At 67.7% G+C, this 24559-nt stretch overlaps 4 protein-coding genes across 11 annotated transcripts; 2 read left to right on the forward strand and 2 right to left on the reverse strand.

Annotated features, from left to right (window-relative positions):
* The first annotated feature begins 397 nt into the window (after window positions 1-397).
* PREB (prolactin regulatory element binding) lies at window positions 398-4010 on the forward strand. Of its 2 annotated transcripts, none has more exons than XM_063422256.1 (9): window positions 398-573; window positions 747-939; window positions 1840-2051; window positions 2280-2360; window positions 2430-2557; window positions 2999-3172; window positions 3240-3312; window positions 3405-3564; window positions 3650-4010. In XM_063422256.1, exons 1-9 carry the CDS (start codon window positions 439-441, stop codon window positions 3742-3744), a joined length of 1251 nt encoding a protein of 416 aa, XP_063278326.1. In that variant the 5' UTR covers window positions 398-438; the 3' UTR covers window positions 3745-4010. The 2 variants fall into 2 exon arrangements, with proteins under 2 accessions (XP_063278326.1, XP_063278333.1); XM_063422263.1 differs by having other exon boundaries at window positions 2433-2557.
* Window positions 4011-4052: 42 nt separating this feature from the next.
* On the forward strand, window positions 4053-6322 carry CGREF1 (cell growth regulator with EF-hand domain 1). 3 transcript variants are annotated; one of them, XM_063422242.1, is made up of 6 exons: window positions 4403-4465; window positions 4716-4811; window positions 5054-5125; window positions 5372-5442; window positions 5525-5646; window positions 5724-6322. In XM_063422242.1, the coding sequence occupies exons 2-6, from the start codon at window positions 4729-4731 to the stop codon at window positions 6168-6170; spliced, it is 795 nt and encodes a 264-aa protein (XP_063278312.1). In that variant the 5' UTR covers window positions 4403-4465; window positions 4716-4728; the 3' UTR covers window positions 6171-6322. The 3 variants fall into 3 exon arrangements, with proteins under 3 accessions (XP_063278296.1, XP_063278305.1, XP_063278312.1); XM_063422226.1 differs by having other exon boundaries at window positions 4053-4811; XM_063422235.1 differs by lacking the exon at window positions 5054-5125 and having other exon boundaries at window positions 4053-4811.
* Window positions 6323-6347: 25 nt separating this feature from the next.
* On the reverse strand, window positions 6348-9176 carry KHK (ketohexokinase). 4 transcript variants are annotated; one of them, XM_063422302.1, is made up of 8 exons: window positions 8915-9176; window positions 8726-8842; window positions 8423-8557; window positions 7824-7896; window positions 7476-7622; window positions 6902-6990; window positions 6669-6826; window positions 6348-6574 (listed from the first exon to the last, which is right to left on the reverse strand). In XM_063422302.1, exons 1-8 carry the CDS (start codon window positions 9028-9030, stop codon window positions 6489-6491), a joined length of 921 nt encoding a protein of 306 aa, XP_063278372.1. In that variant the 5' UTR covers window positions 9031-9176; the 3' UTR covers window positions 6348-6488. The 4 variants fall into 4 exon arrangements, with proteins under 4 accessions (XP_063278372.1, XP_063278353.1, XP_063278363.1 ...); XM_063422283.1 differs by having other exon boundaries at window positions 6348-6826; XM_063422293.1 differs by having other exon boundaries at window positions 8726-9176.
* An 8829-nt stretch (window positions 9177-18005) lies between these two features.
* Window positions 18006-24509, reverse strand: EMILIN1 (elastin microfibril interfacer 1). 2 transcript variants are annotated; one of them, XM_063422321.1, is made up of 8 exons: window positions 24196-24504; window positions 22144-22269; window positions 21500-21708; window positions 19785-21416; window positions 19281-19388; window positions 19152-19169; window positions 18623-18757; window positions 18006-18361 (listed from the first exon to the last, which is right to left on the reverse strand). In XM_063422321.1, exons 1-8 carry the CDS (start codon window positions 24345-24347, stop codon window positions 18030-18032), a joined length of 2712 nt encoding a protein of 903 aa, XP_063278391.1. In that variant the 5' UTR covers window positions 24348-24504; the 3' UTR covers window positions 18006-18029. The 2 variants fall into 2 exon arrangements, with proteins under 2 accessions (XP_063278391.1, XP_063278399.1); XM_063422329.1 differs by lacking the exon at window positions 19152-19169 and having other exon boundaries at window positions 24196-24509.
* Window positions 24510-24559: the final 50 nt, after the last annotated feature.

Here is a 24559-nt window from a genome sequence, read left to right on the forward strand (position 1 = left end):
GGTGTCCCCGCTGTCCCCCAGGTTTGGGTGTCCCCGCTGTTCCGCAGGTTTGGGTGTCCCCGCTGTCCCCCAGGTTTGTTGGTCCCGGCTGTCCCCCAGGCGCCGGGGTGTCCCCGCTGTCCCCCAGGTTTGGTGTCCCCGCTGTCCCCCAGGCCCCGGGGTGTCCCCGCTGTCCCCCAGGCCCCGGGGTGTCCCCGCTGTCCCCCAGGTTTGGGTGTCCCCGCTGTCGCACGTGGGTCCGGGACCCCGATTCCCCTTGGGCCCCCCCGTCCTTGCCTTGCCCGCACTGCGGCCCCGCCCCCAGGGCCACGTGACCTGCAAGCCACGCCCCTCGCACCGCCCACGGTCTCGTGCCCGGTTAGCCACACCCCCGGCGGGTGACGTAGAGTGACGCAAAAGCGCGCTGCGGTCACGGCGCGCTGACGTCACGCCGCTGTCATGGCGCCGCGGCGGCCCGCGGAGCTGTACCGGGCGCCGTTCCCGCTCTACACCGTCCGCCTGCACCCGCGGCGGCCGCTCGCCATCACCGCCGGCGGCGGGGGCGCCGCCAAGACCGGCATCCGCAATGGCGTGGTGCGGGGGAGCGGGGCCGTGGGGGCGCGGGGCCGGGCTGGGGGCTGTGCGGGGCCCGGGTGTACCGCGGGCGCTCTGAGCGCGGCGGGCCCGGGGGCGCGGAGAGCCCCGGCTCACGGGTGGGTGTCCGGGGGAGCCCCGCGGGGCCGTGACCGAGCCCTCCCGCCCCGCAGCACTTCCTGCGGCTGGAGCAGATCGGGGGGCAGCTCAGCGCGTCGCTGCTGCACTGCCACGACACCGAAACCCGCGCCACCATGACCATGGCGCTGGCCGGGGACGTCATTGCGGCCGGGCAGGACAACAGCTGCCACATCCTGCGCTTCAGCCTGCAGGAGCCCGAGGGGCCCGGCACCGCCGGCAAGGACGGTGAGACATCGGTTCACCGGGAGCCGCTGTGAGACCTTGCCCCCGGGGCTGCCGTGGGCTTTGGGGGCGGCCCTGAATTCCTCCCGTGCCCACCCTGGATCTCCCCTTGCCTGCCCTGTATTCCCCTCCCCTTGCCTACCTTGGGTGCCATGGGGCAGGATGTGGGGGTCTGTGGGGTGCCTTGGGGATGGGGCACTGGCTTGAACCCCTGCCAGCCTGTCCTGAACCTTCTTCTCTGTGCTTGCCCTGGGTACCGTGGCGAGCTTTGGGGATGGGACACGGCCCTGGGGCTCCCCTGTGCCCCCTCCGCCCCCGGATGCTGTGACCAGAGTGTGGGGGGCTGTGGGGTGCTTTGGCGCTGGGGTACAGCTGCGGACCTCCCGTGCCCACCCTGCATCTTCCCCGTGCCTGCCCTGGGTGCTGGAGGAGCACCCTGGGGAGCTGGGGATCTGTGGGGTGGCTTTGGGATGAGCCCCTCCATCCCTGCCCCATGTCTGCCCTCAACTCATACCTGCCTGTGGCTATGACTGCTTGGGGTGCCCTGTGGAGCTTTGGGGATTGGATGCTGTCCTGGAACACCCTACACCCCCAATGCCTTGTGCCATCCCTGAGCCCTCCTGTGCCAGCCCTGGGCACTGTGGGGCAGGCTGTGGGGCTGTTCTGGGGAGGAGCAGTGCCCCAGCCCCCCGTGCCAGCCCTGGGTGCTGTGGGGCAGGCTGTGGGGCTGTTCTGGGACTGTTCTGGGGCTGTGGGGCTGTTCTGGGGCTGTGGGGCTGTTCTGGGACTGTTCTGGGGCTGTGGGGCTGTTCTGGGGCTGTTCTGGGGCTGTGGGGCTGTTCTGGGGCTGTTCTGGAGAGCCGCAGTGCCCCAGCCCCGTGCCAGCCGTGTCCCGGCCCGCAGGTGGCGGGGCGCAGGGCGTGCGGCGGCGGCGGGGCCCCGGTGGGGCGGCCCCGGGCCCCACGCAGGGCCGGGCACACGAGGTGCGCGTGGAGAGCCTGCAGCGCGTGCGCACCGACTTCAGCCCCGACGCCCTGCAGAAGGCCGTGCGCTTCAGCGCCGACGGAGCCCTGCTTGCCACCGGCGGCGCCGACGGCTTCCTGCGCCTCTGGGAGGTGGGCACGGGGCACGGGGAGCCGGGAAGGGGTGTGGGCACGGCGGGTTGAGGGGCAGGGTGGGCAGGGGGAGCTGGGGCTGACACGGAGGAGCGGCGGCTCCCGTACCGTACCCGTGGCAGCACACGCTGGGCAGGGACAGGCAGCACCTGGGGTTACCTGAGGCTGCTGCCCCCACACCTGCCTGGGACTCTGTGCCCAACACCCACAGCAGCTCTGCCCCTGCAGTTCCCCAGCATGAAGAAGACGTTGGAGTTCAGAGCCCACGACGGTGAGATCGAGGACATCGCGCTGGGCCCCGACAACAAGGTGGGTGTCAGTGGCTCCCCGTTCCCTGGCCCTGCAGGAGAGGGCCTCAGACCCCTGTGCTGTGTGCAGCAGGTGGTGACGGCGGGGAGGGACTTCCAGTGCTGCGTGTGGCAGCAGGACCAGCTGGTGACAGGGCTGCGCTGGCACGAGAACCTGCCCGGCATCCCCGACAAGGCCTATCGGTACCAGGCCTGCCGGTGAGGGCTGGGGATGGGGCTGGGGGCAGATCAGAGGGCTGGGGTTGGGGCTGGGGGCAGATCAGAGGGCTGGGGTTGGGGCACTGGGACTCGGTGGGGGCACAGGAAGGGCCGTGGGGGCTGGGGACAGGGCAGGGCCATGGGGCTAGGCTATGGGGCTGCGGGCTGTAGTCATCAGGGCTGGGGCTGGGCCATGGGGCAGGGGCTGAGGAGGGGCCACTGGGGCTGGGGATGGGCCACCCCTGCCTACTGCCCTGCCCCGTCACTTTTCCTGCTGGGTCTGTGGGGAGGGGTCTCCTGGCCTCTGTTGACAGCTGCACAGGAAGGGGGCTGGGGCCAGGTTTGCTCTGGGAGAGAGGTGGTGCTGCAGAGCTGCATCCCACGTGCCCCATATTCCCGTGGCCCGTGGGTGCCATGCCCCGGTGCCCTCCCCTGTGGCAGGTTTGGGGCCGTGGAGGGCAGTGCCGGGGCTCTGCGGCTCTACACGGTGCAGGTGCCCCACAAGCGGGAGCGCCGCCCCCCGCCCTGCTACCTGACCAAGTGGGATGGCAAGAGCTTCCTGCCCCTGCTGACGCGGCCCTGTGGCTCCGAGGTGGTCTCCTGCCTCTCCATCAGGTACCCCGGGGTCAGTGGGTGTGGGGTGGGGGCCATGGCAGCTCCCACTCACTGCCCTCCCCCGCAGTGACTCGGGCACCTTCCTGGGGCTGGGCACGGTGACGGGCTCCGTGGCCATCCACATCGCCTTCTCGCTGCAGGTGAGCTGGGCAGGGGAGGGGGCAGCCCCCCGGCCCCCGAGCAGCCCCTGAGCAGCCCCTCACCTCCTGTGACACCTCCCGTGTCCCCCCAGAGGCTGTACTACGTGAAGGAGGCCCACGGCATCGTGGTGACAGATGTGGCCTTCGTCCCCGAGAGCCGGCCCGGGCGGGAGCTGCTGGGCGGCCACGAGGCCGCGCTGCTCAGCGTAGCCGTGGACAGCCGCTGCAAAGTGCACCTGCTGCCCACCCGCCGTACGTCCGGGGCTGCCCGGGGCGCCGCTGCCCCTCCTGTGGCACGGGGGGCCGCAGCCTCCTCTCACCCGTCTCTGCCCCGCAGGCTCCCTCCCCGTGTGGCTGCTGCTGCTGCTCTGTGCCGGGCTCATCGTGGCCACCATCCTGCTGCTGCAGCTCGCCTTTCCAGGCTTCCTGTAGCCCCCTGGCCCCCGGAGGGACCCCCTGGCACCAGGAGCGACCCCACCCACCCCACACAGACTGTGAAGGACATGAGGGACCACCCCTGGCCCCGCTGTCCCCGCTGGTGCTCGGGGAGCAGATGCGGGCCCAGGGAGCCACGCAGGGCACGTCCCCGTGGGACTGTGCTGGCAGCAGAGCAGGGCTGGCCCTGGGCCGGGGGGGCTCCTACCCAGGAGAGGAGGGTCCTGCTGGCCCTGCTGCTGCCATTAAACTGGAGCATGAAGGCAGAGTTGTCCGGAGTGCTGGGGAGCGCCCTGGGGCTGGGGCATCACGCTCCGGGCCGGTGTGTGCCCTGGGGCCTGTCTGTGGCACAGGGGCTGCCCGGAGCCCCAGGGCCAGCGGGTCCGTGTGCACCGGCACAGGCCGGGCCAGGCCCTCGGCGGTGCCGCTGCGGGGCCCGGGGATGCTGGGCTGGCCCGGCTCTTCCAGGGACCACGGGGGATGCAGGGGGGTCTCCCCCTCCGGCGTGGCCCCGCCGCTGCTGTGACTGCGCGCCCATCGCTGGGGCTGAGAGGGGCCGGGGCCGGTTACCCCCGGGGCGCCCTGCCAGGGTTTGAACCGCTGCTCCCCGCGGGCTGGGCAGGGCGGGGCCGCTCCCGGCTCCGGTGGCAGGGCCGGGACGTGTCGGCTACGTGGCCCCGGGGCGGGGCGGGCGGCACCGACACGCGGACGGGGCTGGGTGAGTGGGTACCGGGGGGCACCGGCGGTGCCGGGTTTGGCGTGTACCGGCGGGACGCACCGGGTGGGCAGCGCCAGCCGGTGTCCCGCGCTCTGCGCTCCCCGCACAGCCCCTCGCACCCTCCCACCCGTGCGAGCTCCGGGGCAGCTCCCGGAGCCCCCGCCCCTCTCCCGGTGCCGGGTTCCCGCGGGCCGCCCCGGCGCTCCCCGGCAGGGCCAGCCCCGACCGCGGCGCTCTCCTCCCGCCGCAGCCCGGGGTCCGCGATGAGGAACCCGCGGGTGATGCTGATGGTGCTGCTGCTGCTGGGGCCAGCGGCCCGGGCCGCCCCCAGGGCGGGGACAAACAGGTACGGGGGGCACTGGAGTGGGGGAACACGGTTAAGGGGAGGGGGCGGTGTGGTGTTTTCAGGGGCACAGGTGCAGGGCCGGTGCAAGGTGGCCGTGGGAGGGGCGTGTGGCTGAGGGCAGGCGCAGGCGGCCGAGGCTGCAGTGAGGGATGGGACTCAGGGGTCTGCAGGGGCCGTGGGCGGGGGGCGGGCTGGACCGGGCAGCCCCCCGGGGCACTGGTGACCCCTTGTCTCCTGGCCAGGCCTGAGCCCCCCGTGGCCACAATCGCGGATCCGTATCCCGACCCGCTGAGCCCGGAGTCGCCTGCGCGGCTGTGAGTCCCTGCCCTGGGGAGCCCCACGGCGCCGGGACCGCCCCACGGCCCAGGGCTGCGCGCTGGGGCTGGGGGGCAGTGCTGGGAGGAGGGCATGGGCAGTGCCCGGCTGGCCGCGGGGCAGGGTGGGCTGTGAGGCAGGGGCAGTGCTGGGAGGAGGGCATGGGCAGTGCCCGGCTGGCCGTGGAGCAGGGTGGGCTGTGAGGCAGGGGCAGTGCGTCCCACCCCAGCTCCGCTCCCCCCCAGGCTGCTGTGGAGCGCAGTGAGGAGCCTGGGGCCACCCGAGCAGGACGTGGAGGCCATGACACGGGAGCAGGGTAAGGCCAGGGGGCAGTGGTGGGGGGCTGAGGGGCTCGTGGGGCCGGGGACCCCAGCTCCACAGCACCCCATGCCCCACAGCCCTGCTCTACCTCTTCGTGCTCCATGACCATGACCAGAGCAGGCGCCTGGACGGGCTGGAGCTGCTGCAGTTGCTTGGCACGGTGCTGGCACAGGCTGGGGGGCAGCCAGACCCTGACATGGTGGGTCCCACGGGGATGGCTCCTCATGCCCCACCGAGCCCCTGCACCAGGCCCTCATCTTGTTCCCGTCCCCGCAGGTGGCTGCGCTGGTGGACCAAGCCCTGGCAAGGCAGGACCTGAACAGGGATGGGCTGCTGGACCCCTCTGAGCTGCTGGACCCGCCCGAGATGCTCTTGCCTGGCCAGGACCAGGGACCCCCAGGACAACCCCCCCTAGAGCAACAGGCAGGGGTTGGGGCTGTGCCTGGGGAGGGCACAGAGATGCCCAGGCAGGACTTGGGGTTGAGAAGCCCAGGACAGGCAGCCACTGAGGCAGGAGACCCCCAGACTGCAGCCCCTGAGGATGGAGCCCCCAAGGTGGAATCCCTCGAGGTGGAATCTCCCAATGCTGAGGCCTTGGAGGCAGAAGTCGTCCCTGGGGCCAAAGCCCCCAGTACCGATGCCACAGAGGAAGAGGAAGCCCCTGAGGCTGAAGCCTCTGAGGAGGAGGCAGCCCCAGCCTGGAGGGACCATGGGGAGGGGTAGGCAGTGGGGGCTGTGGGACACAGTGCCCTGGCTGCTCCCTGCCCTGCTCAGGGCACACAGTGGGAGTGGATGCCCCGAGCCCAGGGAGGGCTGGGGTCGTGTGGCCTCCTCTAGTAACGCATCAGGTGGAGAAATAGAGGCACTGCTGGTGACCTTGGCTGTGGTGGGTGCATCCCAGGGCAAGGGGGGCACACCCGGGGGACACAGGGGCCGTAGTGGTGCACGTGGGGTTTTATTGGGGGTTGCTGGGTGCAGTGGAGACGTGGTGTGCCTGTGGGTCAGGGTCTCAGGTTAGGGCAGAGGTCTCCAGGCACGAGCTCAGACAATGCCATCGAAGCCCTGGATCCCACATTTCCTGCCCGCGATCCGGCAGCCGAAGGTGAGGGCGTCCTGCAGGGTCCTCCCTGGGGGTGGGGCCCAGGATGAGACGTGGCCGTGCCGTGGCCACACCAAACTGAACCGTGGCCGTGCTGTGGCCGTGCCACGTTTGTGCCCCACCTTCTGCAAGCGCAAAGATGACGGCGGCGTTGAAGGTGTCCCCAGCCCCCAGTGTGTCCACGAGGGTCTCTGGGGGGAAGGCGTCCGAGTGCACCAGCTCCCCGTCGGGCCCCATGGCATCAGCCCCCTCCTCGGCCCAAGCGCAGATCAGCGTGGCCCTGGGGGAGTGCGAGGTGGGTCCCGGGCACACCCTGTGCCCCCCGGCCCCCAGCCCCTCTCAGGTCCCCCCCTACCCTGTCTGGATGCGGCCCCGCAGCCCCTGCAGGGCCTCGCGGGCCGATTGGTACCCGAAGTGCCGGGCCAGGTCTTTGCTGATGAACACCTGTGGGAGAACGGCTGGGGCGGGGGGCAGCCCCCGGTGCCCCCATCCAGGTGTGGTTAGACCTGTGCCCTGGTGATGTCCCCAGAGCCCGCCTGCACCCCTGGATCCAAACCCCCACCCCGGCACCCCCCGGACTCCCCCGGACCAGGACTCCCAACTCCCGTTGGGCCGCGCCCCCTGCAAATCTGACCTCTCCCGTCCGGACCTCGCCCCTGCCACGCCTTTGGCCATGGCCAGGACAGGCGATCGGACAGGTGATGGGACAGGTGATCAGGACAGGTGATCAGGACAGGAGATCGGACAGGCGATCGGACAGGTGATGGGACAGGTTATAGGACAGGTGATGGAACAGGTGATGGGACAGGTGATCAGGGCAGGCGATTGGACAGGTGATCAGGACAGGTGATGGGACAGGTGATCGGACAGGCGATCGGACAGGTGATCAGACAGGCGATCCCGCCCCATGCCCCGGCCCCGCTCCGCACCACATGTCCCCGCCCCATCAGCGGCAGCAGCTCCTCCCGCGGCTTCTCCAGCTCCACCGAGATCCGGACCCGCCGCTCCGGCGCCGCCGCCCGGTTGTGCCGCTCCACCCGCTCCAGCATCGCGCCCTGCTCCGCCGCGTTCCGGGCCTGCGGACACGAGCACGGCGCCGGCGTCACCGGGGGATCGCCAGTCCCGGGAGGCCCCTCGGCCCCGGGGATCCTCCCTCACGGGGGATGTCCCTCAGACCTAGAGATTCCCTCCGGTCCCGGGCTCACTTGCAGCCCGCGGGATTGTCCCCAGCGCCGGGGATCCCCCAGATTCAGGAACCCCCCGAGCCTCGGGCTCACCTCGAAGTGGATCCACTTGTACTGGGAAAGGTCGACCCGCTCGAAGTGGCGGGCGGTCACGTCGGGCAGGTTGCTGTGGGACGGAGGCCAGGTGGGAGATGGGGACCCTCCGGCCGGGGCGAAGGGCAGCTGCGGGGGCCGCGGAGGGCCCCACGCCACCGGGACAGAGGTCCCGGAGGAGGCACTGCCCGGGTGAATCATTAACGATGGCGCCCGGCTCCCCGGGCTGGATTGGAAGGGCGGCGCAGCCGCTGCCGCGCTGGGGCCGGGGGTCAGCCATGCCTAACAGCCCCTGACCTCTGGCACGGCTGAGGGAGCCGGGTTATCCCCATGCCGGGTTATCCCCATGCCCGGTTATCCCCATCATCCCCGCGGGGCCGTGCCGCTGTCCCGCGCTCCAGAGGCTGTGGCTGTGTGGAGATGTCACCACCGGCCCGGGCAGCGGCACCAGAGGCGGCAGGGCCGCGGGGACAGCTGGAGGTGACAGTGTCTGCGGGGTTACGGCGAGTGGCCCGGCTGGCACCGGGCAGCCCCTGGCAGGGAGCGGGAGGGACCCGCGGAACCGAGCTGGCACCGCCCGGCGCTGCCGCGGCCCTTACGTGTCGTGCAGGACGATGGTGCGGGAGCCGCTGGCGGCGTTGACGATGGCCACGGCGCAGGGCACGTCTCCGCGGGGCTGCCACGCCACGTGCGCCGTGTCCACTCCCCGCCGCTGGAAATCCGCCGCGATGAAGCTTTGGGGGACAGGGACGGGGTGAGGGGCGCCGCGGGAACGGTGGGCGCTGCTGGTGGCGGCGGAGGCGGGCGGACAAGCGGCGGCAGCAGCACGGAGGGGTCAGTGAAGTGTCCGGGCGGGCCGGCCCGGTGTCCCGCCGCTGGGGGAGACCCCGCACCCCACTTACTCAGCGGCGGGGCCGGGGGCCAGCGAGCCCATGAAGGCGCAGGGGGCTCCCAGCAGCGACAGCACCGTGCAGGAGTTGGAGGCGTTCCCGCCCCGCTGCCACCGCTGCGACAGGCACCTGCGGGGGACGAGAGGCTGCGGTGGGCGCAGGGTCGGTTTGGGGGCACCGGAGGAACCCCGCCGCCGGTACCTGGTGTCGGAGTCCTCGGCCGGGAAAGCCTCCACGACGCTGATGATGTCCAGGCACACCAGCCCCACGCACATGATCCGCCGCTTCCCCGCCGCGCCGCCCGCCTCTGCCGCCATCCCGGGCCGCCACGGTGCAGGACAGCGGCAGGGACCGGGGCAGGGACCAAGAACGGGACAGGGACGAGACCGAGACCGAGACCGAGACCGGAACCGGCACCGGGACGGGGACAGGGACAGATCCGCACCAGGCACAGGGAAAGACTTGGCCCCGCCCCCTCGCGCCGCGGCCAATCAGCGCCGCCGCCGAGCCGGGCCCCCGGGGGCGTGGTCATGCCCGGCAGCGAGGCCACGCCCCCTACAGCAGAGCGCGCGCACGGCGGGACAGGGACACGGAGACACAGAGGGACACACGGACAGGGACACACGGACAGGGACACACGGACACACAGGGACACAGAGGGACACACGGACAGGGACACACGGACAGGGACACACGGACACACGGACACACAGACACACGGGGACACACGGACACACAGACACACAGACACACGGGGACACAGAGGGACACACGGACAGGGACACACGGACACACAGACACACAGACACACGGGGACACAGAGGGACACACGGACAGGGACACACGGACAGGGACACACGGACACACAGGTACACAGACACACGGGGACACAGAGGGACACACGGACAGGGACACACGGACAGGGACACACGGACAGGGACACACGGGGACACAGGGACACAGGGACACACAGACATGGCATATGGACATGGACACACAGGTATACATGGACACACGGGCATGGACATATGGACACACACATGGACACATGGACAGGGACACATGTACATGAACACACAGGTACACACAGACACACGGACATGGACACGGGCACAGACACAGACATATGCCACCTCCAGGACACATGGACAAGGACACACGGGAACACACAGGGACACACAGACACACAGACACACGGACACACAGGGACACAGGGACACAAGGACATGGACACACAGGGACACAGGACATACAGACACGGACAGACGGACTCATGGACACAGGGACACACGGACATGGACATATGGACACACAGGGACACACGGACACACACAGACAGATGGACACATGGACACAGACACATGGACACAGACACATGGACACAGACACGGACACACGGACACGGACACACGGACACACAGACACAGACACACGGACACACGGACACACGGACACGGACACACAGGGACACAGGGACACACGGACACACAGGGACACACACGGACACAGGGACACAGAGACACACAGGGACACAGGGACACACACGGGCAGACGGACACGGACACACGGACACAGCTGCTGGGTGTGGTCGGTACCGGCAGCTCGGGGGCAGCTCCGGGCGGAGCCGTCGGGGGAGCCCCGGGAGGGGCCGGAGCTGCCGACCCCCGGCACAGCGAAAGGCCCCGGGTCTGCGGCCCCGCCGGGCCGGGACCCTCGGACACAGCGGGAGCCGGGGGCTCCAGGCTCCGCTCCACCCTGACCGGGAGCGGTGCGAGCCCGGAGGATCCTTCCCTTGGGACCGGCCTTGGAGCGCGGGCTGTTAATTTGTTATTTAATTAATGAACCGTGATTAAATCATCTCAAGGACTGAGACGCCTGAGGCTGCAGTGGGAGCGCTGGGGAAGGGCGGGCGGTGCTGCTGCCGGGGCGCTCGGACCGGGAATTTCCCTTCACAGTTCGGTGACCCGGGTGTGACCCGGGCCACCCCCTTGAGACCCTCCCTGCCCCAAACACCGCCCTGCCCGCCCTGGGGGAGCTCACAGCTCACAGGAGGAGCCAAGGGTGAGCGTTCGGCTTCCCGGGCAGGCTCGGTGTCCGTGATCAGGACCTGAGCGTGAACTGCCCCAAACCTCCCGGTCCGGCTGCGGGTGCAGCTCTGCACGGCCCGGGAAATTCCTGCCCATGTGGAGGCACGGCCGGAGCAGCCCGAGGGCAAATCGGGACTCGGGGCTCTCATCGAGGGGTGCAGGGCACCCTGAAGGGGCACGGGGGGTTGGAGCCATCTGCACTCCCTCGTACGGCACACCGGGGCTGCAGTTAAAGGATTTTTACTGTTTTTAGTGCGTCCAACACAGCAAGGGGACGCTCGTGGCCGAAGTTGTGCATTTGGGAACGTCGGGGATGATTTGAGACTTCACTGAGAGAGAGAAAAGGTGGGTGGCAGAGTTGTTGAAGCATTTCTGAAGATTCAGAGAGAAATTGTGTAAAATCCTGGGCTCTGTCCTGTGCTGCAGGCGGTGTTTAATGTGTGGTGGTTCCCTTAAGGCACCTCAGGAGTTTCTGTGGCAGCTGCGGGGAGGCAGGGGGTGCTCAGAGCACAAACACAGGAGGAGGGATCGCTCTGTGCTGCTCTGTGTGCACAGGGATCCCCTCAAACAGAGGAGCTCGGGGAGCTCTGCAGCCAGAGGGGCCTCACCTCCAGCCTGGGCCCTTTGTGCCCGTCTCAGGGGGTTGTGGAGGTGCAAATCTGAAATCCCACAGCAGGAGCAGGTTCTCCAGAGTCCAAATGTCACAGAAATACTGCTTTATTTTTGTGTCTGTGTAAGATTCCTGTGCAGTGGTGCTTGTCATGGTGGTCACTCTGTGTGTTTTTCTATCAGCTATTTCTAAAAGTGCATTTTCCCGCATGTGAATTTCTATTAGGTGAGAGGATAGCAAATGTACACATAATATTTGAGGACTTTTTTTCAGAATGAGGAGGACTTGTGGCTGTTCTTGAGGAATTGCTGTGTTCTTTCCATAACTGTGAAGGCATCACCTGTTCCTGGTTTGCTGCACTGGCAGCAACAGGAAACTGTTTGAATTTTAAATTTAATGTTATTTACATTAACTTGGGGGAAACTGTTTCATTTCCTTCCAGGAGGATGATCCAGAGTCCTCCCCAGGCAGGAAAGTGGTTCTGGTGCCTGATGATTTGTATGGCCCCTTCACGGAGCAGGGAAGGAAGTCCTGTGATACTTACAAAAATAAAGGTAAATGAGAAAATGAGAAAATGCTTTTAAAGTTCTGCTGTAGTTTTTTTGTGGTTAAAGGTACGACCCCTTGAATCTGCAGAGAATTTTGGCTCTTATTAGAGTGGTACAAAATGTACCAAGGTACAAAATTCCTGTGCCAGGTGGCTGTGAGGAGTTGGCTCCTGTTTATCTTTAGCTGAGCATTTATCATCATCATTATTATTATTATCATAATCATAATCATCATCATTATTATTATTGTTGTTGTTGTTATTGTTATTATTGTTATTATTATGATCCTTAGCTTATCCTTTGGCTGAGGTGCCAGTGCCTGGAGGTGTTTCCCCGTGAGCTCCCTGCATCTCCATCCAAACCTCAGCTGGGCCAGAAGGGAAGGGAAACGTTCAGGCTGCGTTTTGGGGAAGGGCAATGAATGACAGATGCAGAGAGAACGTTCCACGCCCGTGTCTGGTCACAAAAAGCAGTTTTAGGTGTGGGATTTGGGGATTGGATTCCGAGGTGTGGGATTTGGGGATTGGATTCTGAGGTGTGGGATTTGGGGATTGGATTCCCAGCCTGGAAGAACTGACTGAACCTCTGAGGCAGCCAAGGACTCAGAGACAGAATCAGCCGTGGAGAGGAACCACGGGCAGGAGGAGCCGGGAGGGGGGGCCACAGGTGGCTGCAGGTGCAGCAGCAGCAGCAGCAGCAGCAGCAATGCTCAGCCAGGAGCAGCAGCAGCAGCAGCAGTGCTCAGACAGGAGCAGCAGCAGCAGCAGCAGTGCTCAGACAGGAGCAGCAGCAGCAGCAGCAGTGCTCAGACAGGAGCAGCAGCAGCAGTGCTCAGACAGCAGCAGCAGCAGCAGCAGTGCTCAGACAGCAGCAGCAGCAGCAGCAGCAGCAGTGCTCAGACAGGAGCAGCCCTGGCTCCAGTGCCACAGCAGAGGCAGCTGGAAGGGGCTGGAGAGGAGGGAGCAGCTGGAATGCTGCAGCTGGAATGCTGCAGCTGGAATGCTGCAGTCCCGCTGCCTCTGTGTGGTGGAGAGGAGCAGGGAGCGAGGGCTGCAGGCTGCAGCGAGCCCAGACTGACACAGCAGTGGGTTCCCCACACAGCCCAGCCCGGGGCTCTCATCCTGCAGGGACAGGGCCGTGCCAGGGCTGCTGGGGGGGCCCAGAGGAGCTGAACCCCTCCCAGCACGGAGCAGGATGGAGCAGAACTGGAGCAGAACTGGAGCAGGATGGAGCAGGATGGAGCAGAACTGGAGCAGGGCTGGAGCAGGATGGAGCAGGACTGGAGCAGGACTGGAGCAGGGCTGGGGGCTTCCACACGTGCAGAGCAGCTGGGACGAGCAGAGTGACTCAACACCAGTCCAGATCCTCGGGCTGCTCTTTGCGGGGTGACACGAATCAGGGTGTTCTGGGAAGGGCGGGATTGTCACATCCATGGGGACAGTGTGCTGGGAGGACTCTGACCGTGGGCCAAAGGCCAGACCTGACAGTCCCTGGGTCTGTGCATGAGAGGGAGCTCAGCAGGAGAAGAGAGGTGAGGGGGAAAGTCGGAGGCAGCTCCAAATGGTGATGGATTGTGGACAACTGGGGGACAGCCAATTCTGTCAGGGGATATTAATCACTTATACTGCTCCCCCCTCCAAAAAACAAACAAACAAAAACCAACCAAACAAACAAACAAAAAACCAAACCCTCCACAACACCCCAAAACCAACCCAAAACACAAAGGGCTGCCCAGCTCACCAGGAGTTCTCAATTTTCAGACTGATCTTGGAGTCAGAGGGAAGCCTCAGGGCTGCTTCCCTTTCCAGCAGTGTAGCAGGATGCTGAGCTCTGGTCATTGAGCTGCCAGGCTGAGCTGGAGACGTGCCTGGAATCCTTTCACTTCACACTGTGGAAGCCCAGTCCAGTCTCAGATGCTGCTCCTCACATGTTCCTTCTTGGGGTGTGTGTAGGAAGTTTTCTCCCTTGAGAAGCCTCCAACACCCCCCAAGGATACCCCTGGGGTATTTAAGAGAAGAGAGCTGCCCACCTGGTGTGCTGAGTTACATCAAACTCTGCTTAATAATTGCTTCTTTTTGCTTGCTTTGGTGTAATTGCTTTAATATAATTGCTTTGAGATAGTGCATTATATTATACTACACTATACACTACTAAGCAGTTTTGGCTTTTGTACTGTGTAGTAAATAATTCTAAATGAGATCTTTCATCCAATCATTTGTCATAATAAATAATTCATTTTACACAATAATAGCTGCTCTTGCAGTCTTTAATCCTATGGGACAAAGTTACTTAAACTGTTGAGAATCTGGGGCCAAGCCTGGATCCAGCCTTGCCAGGGCTCCTGTCTGAAGGAGTTCAGAAATCCTGGGCTCCTCTCTGCAGCCTGTGGCTCAGCAGCAGAGCTTCTCCAATAACCTTTAAAGCTCCCCTGCCACCCGGGACAGGCTGAGGCTCTGGGAGATGCCCCCTGTGCTGGGAACTGGAATTCCTGAGGGGCAGGGTCCGAGTGGGCACAGGAGGGGCAGGAGAAGCCTGGCTGGAGGAGCTGCACCAGAGATGGGGCTCCACAGCAGTGCAATCAGACAGGGCTGTCGTTTTACAGGGACTGCAGCCGAGGAGCTGTGGAGGTCCCTGGGGACAGGAAGGCTCTTCAGGAAGAGCTTGGCTGTGCCAGGAGCTCCTATCCCAGCTGGGAGCAGCCTGCTGGATGGAGACTGCCCGGCCCAGCCTGTTAGCAAGTGGAGAATGATCACGCCACTGATAATAAATGACTTTTGGGAATCCTTTGTGACTTAAAATCGATGATCATTTCTGCCCCATCACAATCCTGTTCCCTCAACTCTGTTCTGTTTGGCACTTGGATCAATGCAGTGCAGACACAGCAGGAGCCAGCAGCCCCCACACTTCCCTGTGCTCAGGCTGGCAGGGGGTGAGAGCCCAGGGGTTCCTCTGTTCTGGGTCCCTTCTCAGGGGCACCAGCTCAGGTTATCATTTTGTTACTAATTATTGCACCAAGATTAAATTATTTTAAAGCCTGGGACACCTGAGACCCTGTGATGGGAAAGCCGGGACTGAGCTGGTGAGGGAGGAGTCCCTCCTGTGACTGAGGGGCCCTGGAGGATGCAGCTGCAGCTCAGGTGGGCAAGTGGGGCTGCCAGAGCAGCTCCAGAGTGCTCGGACAGGGAATTTCCTTTAACACCGACACAGACAGACAGACAGACACACGGACATCTGGACATGCACAGCCTGTTCTCATGGAAGGTGCTCCTGTCCACGGCAGGGGGTGGAACGGAGGAGCTTCGAGGTCCCACCTGAATCATTCTGCGCTTCCATGAAACCCCCAGGGGTTTCTTGGGGTGCCTCTACCGAGGCAGAGATGCTGTGACTGATCTGTGCCAATGAATCCATGGACAGCAGAGCCTGGGGCCACAGCTCCCCGTGGCAGAACCCCCGTGAGGCTGCCCGGGCACAGAAAAGGCGATTGTTGATTTTAGGGCAGGGACAGGGCTGTCCCCTCTCTCGGAACTGACCGTGTCAGTGTCCAGGACATTCTCCTGCAGTTCCCATCGCGGTGCCTCTGCAGCACAGGAGAGACTCCAGATGTCCTGGAATTACAGCTCTGGAAGTGCCCGGCGCCAGCACTGACCCCGTGGCTCCCTGCACTCCCCAGCCCGAGCTGAGGTCAAGGGGGACGTGGTCCTTGAGGCCAGGGGGTGGCTGTGTCCCTGGTGTGCCTGGCAGGGAGTGACACCTCCGACATTCCAGCTGCTGGTTTCAGTTTCACTTGATCACCCCCTTCCAATTCCCCCCCCAGGAATGACAATGCCCGGGTGGGACATCCCTGCACACCGGGGCTCCCTGCCATCCTCAGGCACACTTATCCCTGACTAATTATCAGGGATAATTAGGGCCCCTCTCACTTCCCAGGCTGTCTGCAAACGCAGCAGATCCAGGGCAGCTGATCCTCCCCTCCTCTGTGGGTTCATTGTCCATCTCACTTTCTGGAATGCTTTCATGGATAATGAGGGTTAATGGATAATGGATAAAGGATAATCTTCCTCAGCTGCCTCAGCCCGTCCTGCCCTGCCAAAAGGAGCCTGCAGCGCCCCACAGCACCGCTCTACCCATGCCCAGATCCTGGAGGGGGATTAACCCTGAAAATGATCCAGCTCAGAACGGGCAGGTCAGAACAGTCCATGGGACTGCAAGGGCACAGAGTCCCAGGAGAGGCTGAGGGAGCTGGGAAGGGGCTGAGCCTGGAGAAAAGGAGGCTCAGGGGGGACCTTGTGGCTCTGCACAGCTCCTGACAGGAGGGGACAGCCAGGGGGGGTCGGGCTGTGCTCCCAGGGAACAGGGACAGGACACGGGGAAATGGCCTCAGGCTGGGCCAGGGCAGGCTCAGGTTGGATTTTGGGAACAATTCCTCCCTGGGAAGGGCTCTCCAGCCCTGGCACAGCTGCCCAGGGAGGTTTGGAGTCCCCATCCCTGTAGGAATTTAAAGGCCCTGTGGATGTGGCACTTGGGGACAGGGGTCAGTGCTGGGGGAATGGTCAGGAAAACCCGATGGTGTCCGGGGACTTTTCCAGTCCTAACGATTCCATGATTCTAGGAGCTGGAGGAAGACTGGCACACTCATTTTCCTTATAAAACCCTTTCTTCTCATGGTTAGGAGGACAGTGACCCTCCTAAGACTGGTAAATCTCAGACAGTCACCAGCAGGAATCTCTCCTTCCCTTTGCACCCCCTGGGCAGTGAGGGGACGGAGTTGTCATCACCCAGGATGGGACAGAGAATCTCCCAAGTGGACACAGGGGAGGGACAAGACAGAGAGACTGAGCCCTTCCTGGTTTTCAATTTCCCCCTCTTCAAGGATTACTGTTGTGGCTCTGGATCTCCACCTTCTGCTGACAATGGGAATGCCATCCCAGAGGAATAATTTCCCAAAGGTTCTGGTCCAGCTGGGATTTGCTGCCTCAGGGCAGGACAGGATGAGAGCCCGGCTGTGCAGTGCCAGAATGGCTGTGTGTGAGCAGGGATCCGTTGATCCTAAACTTAAACTGATAAAAGTGGGTCCAGAGGAGGCCATGGAAATGCTCCAAGGGCTGAATCTCCTCTCAGGCTGGGAGAGCTGGGGGTGCTCACCTGGAGAGGAGAAGGATCCAGGGAGAGCTCAGAGCCCCTGCAGGGCCTAAAGGGGCTCCAGGAGAGCTGGAGAGGGACTCGGGACAAGGGATGGAGGGACAGGAGCCAGGGAATGGCTTCCAGTGCCACAGGGAAAGGATGGATGGGATTTTGGGCAGGAATTGTTCCCTGGCAGGGTGGGCAGGCCCTGGCACAGGGTGCCCAGAACAGCTGTGGCTGCCCCTGGATCCCTGGCAGTGCCCAAGGCCAGGCTGGACCCTGGGGCTGGAGCAGCCTGGGACAGTGGGAGGTGTCCCTGCCATGGCAGGGGTGGCACTGAGTGGGCTTGAAGATCTCTTTTCACTGAAACCATCCTGGGATTTGATGATATTTTCTCACGTTTTTCCACATCCCCAGCAGTGGAGCTGCGTTAGCAGAACAGCCACGCACTGAGCCTCTCCCACACCAACCCTAACGAAGAACCCAACCCTGGGGGGACGGGGTGCACTGGAGGTGCCCCAGCACACCCGGACACGGCCACAGCACCTGGAAGGTGCCAGAACCTCCGGGTGTCCTTGGAACCGAGCCCATCCCAGTCACACCACAGCCCCCCAAACCCCACCCTGCTGTGCACAGGGGTGACACTGCTGGGGCCACCACGGCCCCACGTGGCAGTGACCAGGCCCCTCCCCAGCCCGTCCCCCCGGCGAGGGACGGAACAGGAGCCGTGGGTACAAAACCCGGTGCCGCATCTTTATCGTGGGGGCAGTGGGGGCCGGGGGCCGTGGGGCGGGGGGAGGCCAGGGTGGGCGGTGTGGGGCAGGAGTGTGTGACAGAGGGACAGCGAGGAGGGCTGGGGGTGCTGATAAATAAGGCGGTGAGGGGTGGGGGTCCCGGCAGGGCGTGGGGACCCCCCGGCCTGGCTGTGCCCCGGCGGGGGACCGGCAGCCCTAGGGCTCGTCGGCGTCGTAGAGCAGGGCGGCGCTGAAGACGGTGAGGGGCTCGTCGGGGGCGTGGGCCAGGCGCCCCGACACCAGGTCCACGCACAGCGTCTCGCCGGCCGCCAGCGGCAGCAGGAGGCTGAAGACGCCGAGGGCGCCGGGGCTGGGGCCCTGCGCGGCCACGGGCCCCTTCTCCAGCCCCTCGGGCTGGAACCCGGCCGAGTCGAGGCGGGCGATGCCGTGGCCGGAGCGGGACAGGACGGCCTCCAGCGCCTCTCCCCGGTGCCCCGTCAGCACCGCGCTCACCAGGTACCGCCCGGGCACCGGCGCCGTGAACGTGCCTGCGGCAGCGGGAGCGCATCAGGGACCTGCAGGGACCCCCGGTGCCCGCAGGGCCGCATCTCCTGCAGCCCCCACGGCCAGCGGCCGTCCCGGGACAGGCACGACCCCACCCGAGAACCCCCGGCCACCATCACACACCGCATCGTGTTCCCCCTGTGACTCTGCAGCCACCGCCCACCCCGCAGCCCCTCCTGCAACATCATCACCCCAAAACTCCCCCACAGCCCCCAGAGCACCCCCACCGCGCCCTGGGCCCTCACCTGTCTCGGGGTCGTAGGCGCCGCCGTCGTTGAGCAGCACCTGGTCGAAGGAGACGGTGCCCGGCTCCGAGCGCTGCGTGCTCAGGGCAGCCGAGAACGCCACGCGGGGCACCGAGCCCGGCTCCCCGACCTCGCCTGGGCACGGGGTCAGGACGTGGCACCCCTGTGAGCCCCTCCCTCACCCCGGTGCCCTCCGCCACCCCGGTGCCCTCCGCAGCCCAGCAGCCACACCGTGACCCCTCCACACCGCCCCTTCAGCGTCCGTGCCCCTCCCTGACCACGTCTGCACCGTGTCCAAGCCCCCTGCTCCCCAGTGCCCTGTGCCTCCCCACGCCAGCCCACACTGCCCCCTGCTCCCCTTGCAAGCCCCCAGGCCACAGCCCCTCCCAGCCCCTCCCTGCTCCTCCCAGCTCCCCACAGCCCCTCCCAGACCCCCACAGCCCCCCACAGTCCCCCACAGCCCCTCCCAGCCCCCCACAGCCCCTCCCAGCTCCCCACAGCCCCTCCCAGCCCCCAGCCCCGGTCCTACCTCTCTCTCCAGGCAGCCCTGCAGGAAAGATGAGGAGGGGCTGCTGCAGGGCCAGCTTGGGGCAGGACCCCGGGGACAGGGTCTGGCCACGCCTGCATGGTCAGGGCACACGGGGGGGCTGAGCCTTACCGGGGGGGCCCATGGGACCCTGTTCTCCATCCTTGCCAGGGGGCCCAGCGGGGCCAGGAGGGCCTGTCTCTCCCATGGGGCCAGCAGGTCCAGGGGGGCCAGGGGGGCCTGGAGGGAAGAGTGCGTTAGAGCCACCTTGGCCCCATGGCTGGTGCCCCCATGCGTGATGTCCCTTTGTCCCCACACACCACAGCCCCACAGTCGGGATCCTCCTGTGCTCTTGTGCCCCCACACCACAGCATCACCCAGCCACGCCCCTGCCTCCCCACACCCCACTGCAGCACTCCCCAGTGCCCCCCTGTCCCCCCATCTCCGTGTCCCCCCATCTCCGTGTCCCCCCATCTCCACCACCGTTCCCGCAGCCCCACGTGCCCACCACGCTCCACGTCCCCCCGCGGTCCCCACGGTGCCCCATATGCCCCCATCCCCCCAGTCCCTGATGCCCCAGTTCCCCGTATCCCCCAGCCCCCCGTATCCCCCCGCCCCCCGTTCCCGTGCCCGCACCGTGTCGCTCCCGCTGTGCCAGGCGCTGCAGTTCCCCGCGCAGGTGCCCCAGGCTGGCGTTGAGGGCGCCCAGCCGGGGCGGCAGCTCCAGCGCCTTGTCCAGCAGGGCGGCGTGGGCGCGGCCCGTGGCGTTCAGGTCCCGCACGGCGCCCCACAGCCCCGCCACGTGCCGGCCCAGCCCCTCGCGGACGCCCCGCAGCCCCCCGGCCACCGCCTCCAGCTGCTCGCAGACCCCCTCCAGCTTGGCCACGCGTGGCTCCAGCCCCGCGGGGCAGCCCCCGGCCCGCGCCAGCTCCCGCGCCAGCGCCTCCAGCCGCTCCTCGCTCTCGGCCTGTCGCGCCGCCGCCGCCGCCGCCGCCTGGTCCAGCTCGGCCACCACGCGGTCGGTGAGGGCGCCCAGCTGGCGCTGCCGGGCGTCCTGCTCGTCCAGCGCGTCCTGCAGCCCCTCCACCGTGGCGTTGAGCCCGCTCAGGGCCGCCAGCGCCGCCGCCAGCTCGCCCCGCAGCGCCCGCAGCTCCGAGGGCGCCGTGCCCCCGAAGACGCCGAAGCCCTCCAGCGGCGCATCCGCCTCCTCCGGCTCTGCGGGGCCGGGCGGGAGCTGCTCCGGCTCCCGGGGGGGCGGCGGGGCGCAGGGCCGGGAGCAGCGGTCACCGCCCAGGTCCCCCAGAGCCGCCTCCAGCCGCCCTGTCCTGTTGCGGAGCCGCTCCAGCTCCTCGGCCAGCGCCTCCCCCCGCGCCCCCAGCAGCCCGCCCAGGGTCCCGGTCAGCCCGTCCTCCCAGACGCCCTCGGAGTCCTCGGGCTGCCGGAGGTGCGGGTCCAGCACCCCGTCCTGCCCCGGGCACGGGTGGCCGCAGCGGGCCAGCAGCTCCTCGAGCTGGTCCAGGCGGGCGCCGCGCTGCGCCCCGCTCGCCGCCAGCCCCTCCACGGCCCGGCTGAGGTTGGCCAGGCGCCCCGGCAGCCCGCCCGGCCGCCCCTCGGGCTCGGAGGGCCACGGGCCGGCGCGGGAAGCGTTCAGCCGCCCCTCCAGCTCGGCCAGCCGCCGCGCCAGCACCGGGCCCTGCCCCGGCCCCGCTGCCGGCACCGGCAGCCCCTCCAGCCGCCGCTCTAGCTCGGCCAGGCGGCGGAGCAGGTCCGGGGCCGGAGGAGCCGCAGGGGCGGGGGCCAGGCGGCTGCTCAGGCTGCTGATGTGCCGCTGCACCGACTCCACCGCATCCTTGTTGCGCTGGTCCACCGAGCTCACCAGCTTCTCCAGCGCCCGCATGCGCTCCCGGTCCTCGGCCGCCTGCCGCCGCAGCCCCTCGGTGCCGGTGGTGCACGCAGCGCACAACTCCTGCAGCCGCTGCTCCAGCTCGTACAGCGCCGCCGTGCCTGGGCCCCCCGGGGCCCCCGGGCCGTCGCGGCCGCCCTCGGTGCGGCGCAGTCGGGTCTCCAGCTCCTCCAGGCGCCGCTGCAGGTGGCTCAGCGCCTCCCGCACCTCGGCGGGGGCGGCCGCGTCCGCCGGCTGCTCGCCCCCGGGCTGCCCCTCCACGGCCGCCCGGGGCGGCTCCTGCCCGGCGCGCAGCTCCTCCAGCTGCTCGCTCAGCCGCCGCACCTGCTCCTCCAGCCGCCGCACCTTCTCCGTGTCTCCGCCGCCTGCCATGCACCGCCGGGGTCACGGTCACGGTCACATCCCCCCCGGCGTGTCCCCCACAGCGCGTCCCCCGCCCCGGCACTACCTTCGCCCCCCAGGCCACTGAGGGGGTTGCCGAAGCCAGAGAGCGTGGGGCGGCCGGGGCGGGGCGGGGGGCGCCCGGTGGGCTGGGGGGAGGCCGGCGAAGGGCCCTCGCTGCAGTCCGGACCCGAGAACCCCTGGCAGCAGCGCCAGGCCAGCTCCGACACCGTCCGCTGCGCCACCTTGTAGCGCGGCCGCAGGAAGCTGCGGTACCTGCAGGCGAGGGGACGGGGGTTGGGGGCGCCAGGAGGGATCTGGGGCTGCCCCAGAGGGCCAAGGCCAGCACGGGCTGCAGCTGGACCCAGCAGCGCCGGTGCCCGGCTCAGCGGCCGGGAGGCTGGCTCTGCCCAGCCCCGTCACCCCGACACCAGAGTCACCCCGACACCGGTGTCACCCCGACACCAGAGTCACCCCAGAGAGCTGCGGGGTGCCCCAGGGTTTTGGCTGCACGTGATGGGGGGGACAGTGGCCGGTCACCCTCCGGCACCACTTGAGGTCGCTGACTCTTGCGCAAAAGTAAACATGACCCCAGGGTGGGTAAACAGCAGCGGCGGCGGCGCGGCCGCGGTTCGCCCTGGCTCTGCGCTGGCCCCCCCGGATCCCCCCGAACCCCTCCGGAGCCCCCCAGCCCGGCCCGGCCCCACTCACGCCAGGACGCGGGGGCACTGGAGCTGCCCCCAGGGGCAGGGCTGATAGTCTGGCTTGATGAAGCTCTCGACGCCATCCTCCACCACGCAGCTCACGCTGCGTGTCACCACGTAGGCACACCAGTTCCTGCCGGAGGGAAGGGGTCAGGACACACACCCGGGACACGCTGGCACAGGGTGACGCGCAGGCATCGCCCCGGCACACACCGGGCACTGTCCTGGTATGGACCTGGGCACCATCTGGGCACACACTGCGCATCCACGGGGCATCATCCCGGCACAGAGCAGCCGCTGGCATTGCCCTAGCATGGACCTGGCATCATCCTGGCACGGCACAGCCGCTGGCATTGCCCTAGCATGGACCTGGCATTGTCCCGGCACGGAGCAGCCGCTGGCATTGCCCTAGCATGGACCCAGCATCATCCCAGCACGCAGCAGGCATTGTCCCGGCACACAGCATGCACAGCATCCCGCCACACACCAGGCATTGTCCTGCTGTAGAGCAGGCATCGGGCATCACCCGGGCAGAGTCACAGCAACAGCCCCTGCTCCAGACCTCCCCTGGCACACGCCAGCTCCCCGGGCACTGCCCAGGTCCCCCAGCACACCCCGGCCCCTCTGGCCACACCCCGGATCCCCCGGGGCGCTCCTGTGCCTGTCCAACCAGCCCCACCGGTAGCACCGTCACGGCCCGATGCGGAGGGTTAATGGGCCGGGTCTTGCCCCACCAGGGCCCCTCAGCCGTGCCTGGCGACCCCGCAGAAGCGGCTGCAGCCCCCGCCATGCGGCTGCCCCCGGGAGCCCTGCGGGGACGGGCCCTGCCAGGAGAGGGTGCCCACAGCCCATCACGCCGTGCTGTGCATCCTGCGCTGCCCGGCCCAGGGACGGGCACCCTGCGTGCCCCGGTGCTCCCTGTCCCCTCCGTGCCGCCGGGGCAGCCCCGCACCGGGTGCCCAGCCCAGCGCCACAGGCCATGGGGACCCCGGCCCCCCCGCGTGGGATCCAGCCTGGCCCCGTTGCAGGGACCCCGTCGCAGCCTTATATGGTCCGGATCCGAAGCCCGGGCCCCGCTCGGGCCCCCCAGCCCCCCGGGGAGCGGCCCCCTGCCCTGGGTCCCCGCCGCGGGGCCCCGGTGCGCGGCCGGTTCCCGTCAGCCCGGCTGGTTCCCCTCAGGCCCCGGCTGGATTCCAGCTCCTCCCCGGGGGCCGCCGGGAATTCCTGCGCCGACCGACGGCCCCCCTCGTCTCCCCCCATCCCAGCCCTGCACCCGCGGGGCCCCGGGCCCCCCGGGCTGCCCTGGGGTCCCACCAGGGCTGTCTCCATCCCAGGCGTGGGACGGGACCAGAGCTCCCCTGCAAGGGCAGGATATGGGGGCACCCCCCGAGCTCCCCGAGCCGTGGGGATGGGGCGCTGCACGCCCCGACCCGAGCAGAGCCCCCGCTGTGCCCTCAAAGCCGCAGGTAGAGGCTCCACCGTGTCCGTGCCCCCGCCGGAGCTGCCCCTCCCCAGGGAGCCCGGGCTGCGGCCAGGTCCTGCCATCCCCCCGGGGCAACCGAGGGGCCGGGGCAGCCCCGGCCCTGCGGCCGCGCTGCTGCAGCGCCGATGTGTCCGCGGTGGATGTGCTGTGACCCCAATCCCGCGTGGGGCCGTCCCCGGCCCTGCGCCCCCGCAACGCCCCGACCCATGGACACGGGCGGCCCCGCGGCCCCGCGCTGCCCACGGGAGGAGGCAGCACGGGGATGGGGAGAGGGCAGGTCCGGGCCCCTCTCCCCTCTCCGGCAGCGCTGACCCGCGCGTGGATGCCGAGCAAGGACCGGCCCGGAATGCTCGGCCCCGCTGCACCGGCGGCCCCGACCCCCACGTGCGCCCCCTGCCCGCCCGTCCCGGGCCCGGGGGTGACGCCCCCGCGGACGGGACCCACCGCGCCCCCGCCGCCCCCGGACTGGACGTGGCACGTGCCGGTGCCTGCCCGGGGCCGGGGTTCCCGTGGCACCGGGCTGGGTGGGGGCTGCGGCCCGTGTCCCCGGTGCGTCCCGGTGCTCTCGGCTCCTACCTGTGCCGGCTGGCGGCCCGGGCACCGCTGTGGGCCGCGGCCGGGCCGGGGGCGAGCGGGGCGGCCCCGCCGGTGTAGAGGCTATACCGGGGGGGAAAGTTGGCGGCCAGGGCCTGTGCGGCCAGAAGGCACGGCCAGAGCCAGGGTGCCATGCTGGGCTGGGGCGGCTCCGCTCGGCTCGGTCAGCCTGGTCCGGCGCGGCTCAGGACCGCATGTGGTGTTCCGTCGCGGCTCCGCGGCTCTGGGCGGCTCGGCACGGCACGGCTCGGCTCTGCCCTCCCCCCGGCCGCCCCTCGGCCAGCCCCTCGCCACCAGAGCCGCCCCGCCGCGGCTGCCCGCCGCCGGGGTCCCCGGGGCCCCCCGC

Source organism: Prinia subflava, chromosome 2 (genome assembly GCF_021018805.1).
Source record: "Prinia subflava isolate CZ2003 ecotype Zambia chromosome 2, Cam_Psub_1.2, whole genome shotgun sequence".
Taxonomy (NCBI): domain Eukaryota; kingdom Metazoa; phylum Chordata; class Aves; order Passeriformes; family Cisticolidae; genus Prinia; species Prinia subflava.

What these genes read in the sequence shown, in the direction of transcription:
- PREB (XM_063422256.1), top strand. Translation starts at nt 439, where the DNA reads ATGGCGCCGCGGCGGCCCGCGGAGCTGTACCGGGCGCCGTTCCCGCTC. An exon ending in CGGCACCGCCGGCAAGGACG is followed by an intron (nt 940 to 1,839) that starts GTGAGACATCGG and finishes CCCGGCCCGCAG; the next exon opens with GTGGCGGGGCGCAGGGCGTG. An exon ending in ACATCGCCTTCTCGCTGCAG is followed by an intron (nt 3,313 to 3,404) that starts GTGAGCTGGGCA and finishes GTGTCCCCCCAG; the next exon opens with AGGCTGTACTACGTGAAGGA.
- CGREF1 (XM_063422226.1), top strand. Translation starts at nt 4,228, where the DNA reads ATGCAGGGGGGTCTCCCCCTCCGGCGTGGCCCCGCCGCTGCTGTGACT. An exon ending in GGCCATGACACGGGAGCAGG is followed by an intron (nt 5,443 to 5,524) that starts GTAAGGCCAGGG and finishes CATGCCCCACAG; the next exon opens with CCCTGCTCTACCTCTTCGTG. An exon ending in GGCAGCCAGACCCTGACATG is followed by an intron (nt 5,647 to 5,723) that starts GTGGGTCCCACG and finishes CCGTCCCCGCAG; the next exon opens with GTGGCTGCGCTGGTGGACCA.
- KHK (XM_063422274.1), bottom strand. Translation starts at nt 9,030, where the DNA reads ATGGCGGCAGAGGCGGGCGGCGCGGCGGGGAAGCGGCGGATCATGTGC. An exon ending in ACAAGTGGATCCACTTCGAG is followed by an intron (nt 7,623 to 7,823) that starts GTGAGCCCGAGG and finishes TCGTGTCCGCAG; the next exon opens with GCCCGGAACGCGGCGGAGCA. An exon ending in CGGGGCCGCATCCAGACAGG is followed by an intron (nt 6,827 to 6,901) that starts GTAGGGGGGGAC and finishes GCACTCCCCCAG; the next exon opens with GGCCACGCTGATCTGCGCTT.
- EMILIN1 (XM_063422321.1), bottom strand. Translation starts at nt 24,347, where the DNA reads ATGGCACCCTGGCTCTGGCCGTGCCTTCTGGCCGCACAGGCCCTGGCC. An exon ending in CGGGCCGCCAGCCGGCACAG is followed by an intron (nt 22,270 to 24,195) that starts GTAGGAGCCGAG and finishes TCCCTCCGGCAG; the next exon opens with GAACTGGTGTGCCTACGTGG. An exon ending in CAGTGCCCCCGCGTCCTGGC is followed by an intron (nt 21,709 to 22,143) that starts GTGAGTGGGGCC and finishes CCTCGCCTGCAG; the next exon opens with GTACCGCAGCTTCCTGCGGC.